At 43.2% G+C, this 11,760-nt stretch overlaps 1 protein-coding gene across 1 annotated transcript; it reads right to left on the bottom strand.

Annotated features, from left to right (window-relative positions):
- Window positions 1-2,187: 2,187 nt before the first annotated feature.
- Window positions 2,188-7,945, bottom strand: LOC149281380 (splicing factor, proline- and glutamine-rich-like). The gene is made up of 10 exons (XM_089499339.1): window positions 7,370-7,945; window positions 6,591-6,779; window positions 5,666-5,967; window positions 5,469-5,564; window positions 4,953-5,149; window positions 4,635-4,719; window positions 4,341-4,452; window positions 4,206-4,251; window positions 4,016-4,119; window positions 2,188-2,337 (listed from the first exon to the last, which is right to left on the bottom strand). The coding sequence occupies exons 1-10, from the start codon at window positions 7,943-7,945 to the stop codon at window positions 2,188-2,190; spliced, it is 1,857 nt and encodes a 618-aa protein (XP_089355465.1).
- Between the last annotated feature and the right edge of the window lie 3,815 nt (window positions 7,946-11,760).

The raw sequence follows: 11,760 nt of genomic DNA, 5'->3' as shown, positions 1-11,760 counted from the left end.
CTGCGCCTGGACAGCAAGTTACCATAGACTCTGTGCGTTGTGCTTTAAGGATTTGACAGTTCTATATAACTGGCGACAATCCCTGCCTGTTACAACCTACAGGTTTTTTTTCAGCTTCACAAAAAATAGTTTTATAGGATAAACAAAAAAGTGATTTTTCGAAATACTGTATACCTTTTAAAAGACAAATAGAAGAATGTTATAGTGCCAGCAGTTTGTTAGCAGCTTAGCATTACTGAAGAGCCATATGCCGTTTAAACGCTAAAAATAAAGTGAGCTGAAGTCACACATTCAGCAAGGCGCTGAATTACATCTTTGTTTAAGCAGGGCAAAAAGTCCACTACTAATAGTAGCAGTAACTATTAAGCAGTCACACTAGGCTGTGTAACACATTCACATCACATGGTATTTAACATTTTAACAGCAAATTAAACTATACCATACACACTGCTTATACTAATGATACCGTCTATGGTACAAAGGTTATTTGCACCCACTTGCTCACTGACAGCAAGCCATGTCCTACAGCCTTAAAAAAAAAAAATCTATGGGGTATTAACTAGTTTGCCTGCGAACACCAATGGAAACGAAGGGGATTAAAGAGACCACCTGCAACAGCAGCTGGTAGACCAAGTTGGAGCAGGATACAGATGTGCCAGTCTCAATCGTTAATGCTACATAAAAGCCTGTGTACATCTCTAAAGTGCATATGACCAGCAACACTGTATACACAACACAATTACACATTAGCAAAAAGTGACCATGGCCCTTTTCTACAAGATTGCCACCAGTCACACCGATATCGGTAGCTAGGTGGTTTCCCGTAGTTACAATATACAGCCCATGGGGTAAGCCATTAAGATGCCATGTAAAGAGCCCCGGAACACCTCTCCTAGATTTGTCATGCGAGACAAGTTTGTAGATGGCATACAAGAATGAGCATGTGCCCTGGCAATGTGGTTTACCTCAGCCAACTGAAGCCAGTCACTCTTTGCTCCTTAATGTTATACATGGTACGGTCTCGTTCCCCAGTGGCATTGCATAAACCAAGTGTCTGAACTGTAACAGTGACTAAAGAAAAACAATCATTCCCTGGAAGACAGTCTGAACATGTGCAGCGAACCTTAACATAAGCAGTCATGAAACATTGTCATGGTACACAACACAAAAATACACAACTGCTGTATGGGGGGGGGGTCTGCACTTTAGTTAAAGATCAGTTTCCAGTCAATTACTGAATAATTAGACACCAACACGTAGCGTTCTCAAAATTGTATGTAAGACAATACTGGGCAACCTATTTTGACCATTAATGACTTTGCCAGTTACTATACAATATTTTAGAGTCATAAGAATCCGTACAGGAGAAGTACAGTCTAAGCACCTAGTTTATGCAATAAGCCACTATGCATTACAAGTCAATAAAGATCAATGATCAGTTACTGCCCTGGCACAGCCCAATACACGCTGCCTAGAACTACCCATCCCAACACAATAAGTTTCACATTGAGTTTTGTTTTGTTTTTGTTTTTTATTTAGAAGTTATTCAATACAACCCATTACAAGTTTCACTGAGCTTTTGTTCCGGCCACAAAATGCTCAAAAAGGGAATAAAATCCTTGATTGCCAGAGAAGTGAACATTAACGCACGCCCCGTGCCGCTGGCATGCAGAGAACTGCAGCAGCCATTGTTTCGAGCTTCTAACTATAAAGGGGCACAACAGTTTGTTGGAGCAGCATCTTCACAGTACCAGCGTACTTTTGGGTGCACATTAATATAGTGCCAAGATGCCCAACTGGCTTTTAAAAGGGGGTGCACAGCTGGCAGACATGACTGAAGCACGGCTAGTCAATCTGTGATCTCGCCAAGAAAGCGGAATCCATGTAGGACTAATTCTTAGCTTCTGGGTTGTTTGCTCAGTTTGCATTAGCAAGTGGCAACACCCTGTGCTGCAGAAGGTTTGAAGCATTTTATAGATATATATATATAAAAAAAACATTCACTGCCATAAAACAACAGAGGGGTTGTGGACTTACGAGACCTGCATTACACTAATAGGATTCACAAACACTGGGTCAAGCAACTGAGCATCAGTAAAAATTTTACTTCAGTACTAAAAAAGGAAAATTAAAAAAAAAAAAATATAAGTGAGCATTTGAAATTAACATTTAAAGGGACTGATCTCTCTAAAATCTGGGCTTTTTGTTTGGACCTTCATAGTCCTCTCTTGCCCTCCCATAACCAGCCCCTGCTGCAGCAGGCGGCACGGATCCAATCCCTCTGGAACCTTGGGCATTGGGAGTCCCTGCGTTCCCTGGGACAAAACGATCATTGCGCTATAGCAACAGAAATGCAGTTCATTACAGAAGATGTGGTCCATGTATGTGTATTATGTATTTTAGAAGGGTCCCGCAGTCAAGGTTCGTCGATACAATCACCAGTGAGTCGATCCACAGGTACCAGGAACATAGAAAGGAAAAGAGGGTAATTTGCAAATTAGTTACGTTATCACAGAAGCCACTATGTATGATCCCACACTTGACAAGGACATCTGTTTCAGAAGAACAGACTTCTTGACGTGCTACAAAAAAGTTTTTGTGTTTTTAAAACCGGGCAGGTGGAGTAATTGGTGTACTTGCACAGTCACCTAATTTAGTTAAACCTAAATTGAAATTCGCTGCTTAACAAGGCATTGACGGATATAGGTGAAAGGCTACAGCCCTGCACTCAAGCACAAAAACCTCAAATTTCAGGTTAATCAAATATATGAAATCTGCAACAGAGCCACTTAATAGATGAATGGGTTTTGTGTTTTACTTCACTGCTCACTTATGAAGTTATGCCATTGGGGGAGGGGGGTACAGTTTACAGAATACCCATGAGCACATACTGCTCTGTTATATGCCTACACAGCATTGCAGTTGTAAGTGAAACAAATTAAATGTGTTAAGTCCTGGTTATCAAAAAATAAATAAAGGCATAGACACGTTTTGTTCGAGCATCGTTCAAGCTAAATGCTAGTAGGTGGCGAGGGACCACTAGCCAACCCTTCAGGCGGCATTGGGACCCAGCGTTATAGCTGACTAGTTCTTGCAGCTGATGTTATCAAACAAGGCCCATGTAACAAAAGCCACCACTTATTACAGTGATAAAATACACCAACACTAGTATTCTGAAGTACATCCTTGGTAACATAGGAAAGAACTAAGTCATTTGGAGGTTTTCCACTGTATGGAAAGTGACATTTACACAGTCCCTTAAGCAATTGGTAAAATGATCTTAAAAAATGCACCGAGGCCCAGAGTGCTCTTTTCAGTGGCACTATATATATATATATATATATATATATATATATATATATATATCCATTGCCAAATTGTGCAGCCCAAGACTACATCATGTAACCCAACTGTCACTCACATCACAGTGATGGTCTGCGCAAACTACGCAACACTCAGCCTTTACATCACAAAATTGGGCGCATGGAAATTCACCCAGTGATGTGTTAAAGTGTAAGCTCATTAAAAAGGAATTTAATTAGGATGCATTACACATCAACATGGAATGGTTATTGTTTTCACTTACAGTTCTCCCATTTAGTGTATCACTTCAAACAATATTTCCAGAAAAAAAAAAAAAAAACATGCTCATCCAAATATATAAATGGGTACCAAAGCAGGGGCAGCAGCTTTCATTAATGCAGATTGCTACTTTTTTTTGTACTGCGCATATTTCTGTTTATGCTTCAAAATACCTCATAAGTCAAGTTAAATCCAAATCATTAGTGGGTATAGATGAAGCTAAGAAAATATCCAGATAATGTGGTCAACCATGTAACAGGTCAAGCACATTTATGAAACCAAGAATTCCTCCGTAACATGCTACTTTGACCAATGAAAGAACAGAATCGCATGAAAAGTTAGACTAAAGTAGTTGCAAAAGTGCAAGACGTTCAGGAAGTTTAAGATTTGAGTGTTTCTACAGATGCTTTCAAGTTACAACAGAATACGTTACCATGTCGCTCCCCATCATAGCTGCTTGTGCCACAGCGGGATTGCCATCATAGCCCATGCCAGGTCCCATTGGAGGATACTTTTGGCCTGCAGAGCCATATGGATCTAAAAAGTTATTTTTTATTTTATTTTTATTTTTTGACCCAATACTAACAAAACCATTTGTAACAGCTATGAAAAGTGTACATTACCTCCCATAGCCATTGCATTTGCTCCCATGCGCATCTCCCGTTCTCTCTATTGCAAGAAAGGGGGAAAAAAGTTTGGTTACTTAAAACCGAAATCCTTTCAAATATCAATAGGCAGACAACGGAACAGTTACTTACGGGGTCCATGTAACCCATACGATAATCATCTCTCTGCCTCATCATTTGCTCTTCCATGTCACGCTGGCGGAGCAACAACTCTTCTTCGCGTCTGCGGCGTTCTTCTTCTTGCCTGTTTAATAAACACTATTAAGTACATCAAGGCTAAAGCAAACAGAAACGGGTGCACAGAATCAAGGCTATAAACTTCGACCATGCCCTTTATAAACCTATTCAAAAGTGGAGCAACCTGTAAAAATGTTAAACCTTTGCTTGTTTGACAATTATAGTAACAAGAAATGGAACAAATCTGACCTCAGCTGCATTTCCTTGCGCTTCTGCATTTCTTGGTTGTGAATTTCTTCCATACGTCTTAGCTCTTCTTGACGTCTCATTAAATCTAAGGAACAAATATTGAAAATGAGAAGCTGACAGTGGGTAAGCAGATTTAATGACTTAAATTTAAGGGGGCATGCTTGCAGCTCAATTCTTAGATAGGACATGGAGTGGAAGGCACGTAAGCTACAGAGAACGTAGCGGCAATGAGATGCGTTTCAACATTAGCCACCTCTACACAATCTAGTTTATAACCTGGAACATTTTCTAGGAATCAAGGGACAAGGCACAACTAACCTTGGCGGAGGAGATTAGCTTGATGCTCATGGTATGCGTCTTCCATTTCACTTTCAAGTTTCTCTTTTGCTTCTTTAATGTTTTTCTCCACTTGTTGCCTTTGTTGCTTCTCCATCTCATCCAGAGATTTCCACCTCTTTGAATATTCAAACTCAAAGGTACCATGTTGAGCAAACCGAGGAGGAATCTCGCGTTCCCTGGTACGAAGAAGTTAATCAATGAAAACCATGCAGGGGAACGATCAATGTACTAGATAAGTCAACACATTGTGGTAAATTGAATTACTTAGTCGTATTCATTAAGGAAGACCTATGGAGGAAATATTTTCAACCAGGATCACCTGAGCACTGCCATAAAGAACAGGCCACCACACACAACAAAAAGGGAAGTTAGTGTAAGCAATACTGTAAGATTGTAACAGTGAAGTATTTGTCAATGCTAACCTGTATTACTATATCCAGTACTCTATGTTCAAGGACGGGGGGGGGGGGGGGTTGTAAAACCATTAATACTCACTTTTGGTACAAGTGATTTTTCTGAGCAAGTTTCTCAGGCAGTCCATCCTCTGCATCAAACTGTTCAAGCGGCTCCACTATAACAGGCATTGGAGTCCTGCAAGTAATTATAATCATGTCAAGAACAGCCTTTACAAAATATCCAAGGCTCCTAAGAGTAATAAGTGTGCATCAAGCAACAAAGACAAGGAAACTTACGTTGTTAGGAGGAAGACTCCCTCATTGCATCTTTCCAGAGCTTTTCTAGCTGCAGGCTTTGCTGCAAACTCAACTATTCCTTTTCCTGTAGATCGTCCCCTATCATCCACAATAACCACAGCCCTTTCCACTGGGCCAAACTGGCTGAAAGCTTCTTCCAGAAGTTCATTGGACACATAAGGAGAAAGGTTGCGTACAGAAAGCGCAGCAGAGTGTGTGGCGAATCGTACACGTAGCTGCCTGCCCCTCATGGGGTAATCATCAAGCTCTGCCTTTGCAATTTCTGACAACGCTCTTGATTCCTAGGAGAACGTAAAAACATTAATATTTATAAGTCAGTGTTTTAGATTGCAGATGTGAAAGAAACATGCAACTGCATAATATACCTCTCCTACGATTATGGAGGAGGGGGGGGTCTAACGTGTGTATTCAATCATTAACAATCACCAAAACAGCTGCCTCTCCCCAACAGAAAAAGCCATCCATTAATAAGGTCTGTTACAGCTTAGTCTATGGCAAGATATGCATTTAGTGTTGGCCTTTTAAATAAGTTTATGGAAGCTGTAACGAGCCTCTATAGATTAAACAGGGCAGGGTGTGGGGGAGAACACAAAGGTCTCTTGTAACTGGCCCACTGCGCAGGACACTGGAGCTGCTTAGGCATAGCCAGCGGGCCGAGTAACGCAAATAACCATCTTAATTGTATAATCTGTTAACACAGACCAAAATTCAATGAGCGGGGGGGGGGAGAGCACGCTTTTGTTACGTTTTTATACGATATAGGCCTCGGCTTAATTGTCTGCAGTCCCAGAGCCACAATGCCATGACATTTATTAGAACAGATCTAAGGTGCCTTACAACCTAGGAAGTAAACCTGCAACCCTTACTATGCATAAGACAATTATAAACTAAATGACATCCTTACCAGTTTAATAAAGCCAAAGCCTTTGCTTTTGTTAATAAAGACTTCCCCTGGCTCGCCATATTTAGCGAATAATTTTTTAAACTCTTCCTCTGTAATATCTGCCGGAAGGTTCCCAACAAACAGTCGGCAGCGTTGGGTGTAGGTCTTCTCTCCGGGCCGTCGAAGCAGAGACAAGGAAGCTTTAATACCCTGTGAAGAGAAGATGTGAAGCATTAACCAAGCCGCCACCAGCACGCACAAAATCCGCAAGTCAAATGCGGTCACACCTCAGGCATCGATCGCCGACCTAATCAAGATCACAAATTCCAGTCATCCCATAGAAAAAGACAATTGCTTAAAACGCGCTAATGCATAAAAAAGGGGTATTAGCGATCGGGAATTAGAAAATGCCCAAGGACATAAATGCTAATCACACGGAGATGGGGGGGGGGGGGTTCTCCCAAAATGGAGCCCAGACAAAGGCAGCCACAGCCCAGGCGGCCATCTTAGGCACTTCCTGTAACGCCACACGAATACGCAGCGCATATAACAACTCGCATGTTCCTAATCTATCACGACAAGCCCACGTCTTTCTCGCTATAACCACAGGAAATACGTGTTAAAAAAACAACACCTTTCTACAGGATATAGCGAAGGATTCGTTCATAGTTACGTGTTCCTACGGGTTATACAAACCCAACCAACTATAAAATGGTAAACGACCGTTCAAACGCCGGACGAGCTATATACAGGGTGCCGAGCCCATCCCGGGACTCAGCATAACAAAGCAGATCACTCACCTCAGAGGTTGTTTGCTCTAGCGGCTTTTCATCCCTGGGCCCCTGCGCAGGGGGCGCCTGTGAAAATCGAGACTGGCCGGGGTAAGGCCTTTTCTGGCCGATCTGGCTGTTAGGCCCTGGCCGGGGCCTCTGCTGCTGCAGCTGCTGTGGCGTCTTCATAGCCGGAGACGGACCTTTTTGCTGCTGCGGAGGCGGCAGCTGCGGTGTTTTTTGCGGTTGCTGCGGAGGCTTTTGTGGCGGCTGAGGGGTCTTTTGCTGCTGCTGCGGAGGCTGTTGCTGCGGAGTTTTCTGTTGAGGCTGGGGAGAGGGTTTAGGCGGCTGTTGCGCTGGTGTAGGGGTGGTAGGTTTAGCGGGTGCAGACGGCTGCTGCTGCGGGGTGTTTGGAGGCTTTTGTTGCGGAGATTGGGGAGGCTTTGTCTGAGGAGAAGCTGCAGGGGCCTGCGCGGGAGTCTGAGGCTTAGCTGCGACCGTTTGAAGCGGCTTTGGAGTTTCGGGATTCGGAGGTTGCTGCGGTGGTTTTTGTTGCTGAAGTTGGGGCTTCAGATGCTGTGGTGGAGGCCCGCGGTTCTGCTCCATATAACCGTGCCCGCGAAAGTTGTGCATTCCCATTCCACGACCGCCGTTACTACCGCGCCGGTATATACTCATTCCAGCTCCTCCGCCGCCGCCACGGTTTCTGAATCTATCACGAGACATGCTGACTGAGAAACTGGCTTTAACACGCTTAGGAACTCTAACGACCAACCTAAGATGGCGGCGAGCGAGAAGACCAGTTTTGTGTCCTTTGTCCTTTAACTATATAGAGTTTGCTCAATCACGCCTTCCGTGCTGCGAACCAATAAGAAGTAGGCGGTGGAGAACAACTTCTTGTTCTATTGGCGGAAGGCGTTAACGTAACGGACATTGATCTTATGCCTGTTGATTATTGGCTCCTCTCAATGTCTATAAAATATTTTGACCAATAGACGGAAAGAAAATATGTTTGCGATTGGAGGGCTTTTACCTAGCATAGGTACTGTGGTTACGTCATGTGGCTGCGTGGACTTGTTTCGCTCTATTGCAGTGGAGTGAAATGGCCGTGATTTCCTATTGTACTCCAAGAACTGCCTTTGTTGTCTGTTTTTTAAATTGAGCATAAGGCTGATTTCGCTTATCATTAAATATAGCGCTTAAAGGCCTCTATAAGTAATGTATAAGGTACAAAAAGGATGCAGTTCCCATGGCGACCAAATAGCTCTTCTTTTTTTATTTCGCACCTGAATTATCTCTTGTTTTCCCAAGCTGTGATTTGTCTTTAGTCACATCATTACCGCATTTACTGCTGCTAAATTATTGACCCCCCTATATAGGAAACACACTTGCAGCTATTTTCTCAGACGATTTCTGATGGATAGAGATAAAATCACTAGCAACCAATAGAATATGCATGCAAGACATTTACCGGTCCATTGTTTGCTGTTGATACCACTAGAATTGTTAAAATTATAAATCACCATCATTGTTTCTATTAGAATCAGTCAGGGGCATACTAGTTTTTGAGATCCATGGCAGATCCTATATTTGCCCCCTTACTTTAAAATGTAAAAACAGCCTCACTCGCTCTTACTCTCTCAGGCCCTCTTTCTCAAATGTCTTCCTACTGCCTTTGCTGACTGTTTCTGCATCTTCATCTTCTGTCTTTTTTCTTCGCATGGTTCTACGCAGGCCTCCCAGAGTACTTCCGCAAAAGGGCAGAGCCTCGGGCCACACCATCTGCCTCGATTGAAGGGAGAGGCTGTCCCTGTGGCTCTGCTCTTTTGCGGAAGTACTCAGAGAAACCAGAATAATGAAGACGGATTGGTGGAATAAGACTAGCGTTTCTGTACGTCTCTTTCTGTATTATTCTGGCCTCTCGGAGTACTTCAGCACAGGGGAGGGCTGTCAGCCTAAGGCCTGGGGGTCAAGTCTAGTCAAGTGGCCCATTGCACCACCGAATCAGCCCACCATCCATCTTTTCCTGATTTTCTAACACATGTTGATGTAATGTGATGGGATTGGGAGCATGTCAGTACACTAAAAAAAAGTCACTTTAACACGACTAATCCTTTTTAATAAAATATGCAGATTGAAATAGATTTATTTAATCTATTTCAATCTGCATATTTTATTAAAAAGGATTAGTGACAAAACCTTCCCTTTTCTGCTCACTGATTTCTGGGCCTAGAAAGCTTTGTCCTTTAAAGTGACTATAGTTCAATTTATTCCTACAGGAAGTAAAGTGCCAGGAAACAGATGATCAAATAGACACCAGGACAGGCTCTGCCACACCGACACCCAAACACACACACTAGGACAGGCTCTGCCACACTGACACACACACACACACACACACACCAGGACAGGCTCTGCCACACACAAACACGCACACACCAGGACAGGCTCTGCCACACTGACACCCAAACACACGCACACCAGGACAGGCCCTGTCACACTGACACCCAGACACGCACACCAGGACAGGCTCTGACACCCACCAGACAGGCTAAGCTACAACAATAATTAAAAAAGGTATTTTCCACACTGCCTTGTCGTTGACCCTGCCTGTGGTATCCTTAAAAAGCCTTCCTGTGCAATGCTTTCCCCCCCACTTACACATCCATGGAATCACAGGCGTATTCATTCATTCATTATTCACAAACATTCATTCATATATTCATTTCCTCATTTACATATACTTATCATTTACAGATACTCATTCATTCACTCATTGACAGATACTCATTCATTCACTCAATCACACATACTCTCTGTGCCACTCACAGACTTCTACAGGAGCTGCTGCATCCCTCTGCGTTCTTCTCTTGTACCGCCCGAGAAAGCAGGAACAGAGTCATGAGACGTGATGTGAAGTCACGTGACTCTGCTGGTTTCCTGCTTGTCCTGGGTGGCACAAGAGACGCTGCTCGCACAGCGAGCAACGCACAGGTAAGTGGCAGGGCCTCTGTGGAAGTGATCGCGGTGGCTGTGACCCCTGCGATCGCGGTTCATGTGGGCTTTTGTCCCACATTTAAGACGGCCTTGACTGTCGTGCGGCCGCATCATCCACTCGGCCGGCCGTTTTATTAACATTTAGGCCAGCCTGCCCCTGCGCCAGCAAAAGAGAGGAAGCACGGGGACAGCCTCCAATTGTGGAAGTGGACGAAGACAGAAGAAACTGGGAGAAGCAGAAAAAGATAGAAGAACAAGAGGCAATACAAGGAGCGGAGCTGGGGGAAAGGAGACGGACGAGAAAGTAGTCGGGGGAGTCAGCAGGGAGACATTGAGAGAGAGCTTCCAGAGTGGTACCCCGTGATGAGTGGCAGCCCAACTTGCCTCACAGGCTGTGATGTCTATGGCCTGTGAAGCTGCTGGACTCATTTAATACTCATTTGAACTGATATACTATATATAATTGTAACTGTGATGATGACAGAGAAGAGTGAATGAGATGTTACGCATTAACCCTATTTTCAGTGCCTGCAAGTGCAAAGTGCCAGAGCACTGTACTAGACTACACTAAAACATTGTACTGTACTTGCTCCCACATTGTTGAATACATCACTATGCACACTCTTAGCATTATATTTTGCATTACATTTTATTTATAAAATGTCAGAAGATTTCATAATGCTATTACAAACAGGGGCAAGTGAAAGCAGGCACTTGCACCGACACACCTGCTTCCCTGCTCAACCTGTCCAAGCCCAGCACCCAACTCAGAAGCTTGTTTAGTTGTCCTATCCTGTGTTCTTATCCAGGTGTCTCATCTCACTGTTTAGCAGCCAGATAAGTGGTGGCACTCATGTTTCTTAATTGGTTAGATTGTTCGGCTCAACCTTGCTTTATTGAGAGTTGTCTGATTAATTGGTCTGTGGTTTTTTTGCATGTTCAAAACAAACTATTTTTGTATTTAAAAATGTAATGATATGAATAAAAAGGAGAGAGCACCACATCAAATGCGGATGTGGTTTTCTTTCTCTTAGGAACATAGAATGTGACTGCCGATAAGAACCATTTAGCTTATCTAGTCCGCTCATTTTTTCCTGATGGAAGGCATTCAAACCCCTATTAGTCCATGGTCAGGTCCCATAGTGAGGATAGCTTTATGTCCAACCAATGCCTGTTTAATTTCCCTCACTATATTAGCTTCCACCACTTCTGCTGGAAGACTGGTACATTTTCTACAACCATCTAAGTGAAGTAGAACTTCCTTACATTACCCCTAAGCCTCTGACCCTCTAGTTTTAGACTATGACCTCTTGTTCTAATATTGCTCCTTTCAATTAAGCTTTCCTCCTGTGCTTTGTCAAATCCCTTTTTTTTTTTCGGTTGCATCTCCCTTCTTTCGTATTTCCTCCAAGTTATACATATGA

Source organism: Sceloporus occidentalis, unplaced genomic scaffold (genome assembly GCF_023333645.1).
Source record: "Sceloporus occidentalis isolate IW3139 unplaced genomic scaffold, rSceOcc1.0.p SCAF_133, whole genome shotgun sequence".
NCBI classification, from domain to species: Eukaryota; Metazoa; Chordata; class Lepidosauria; order Squamata; family Phrynosomatidae; genus Sceloporus; species Sceloporus occidentalis.
The sequence above is the reverse complement of the archived record's forward strand: the minus strand, read 5'-3'. Positions and strand labels throughout refer to the sequence as shown.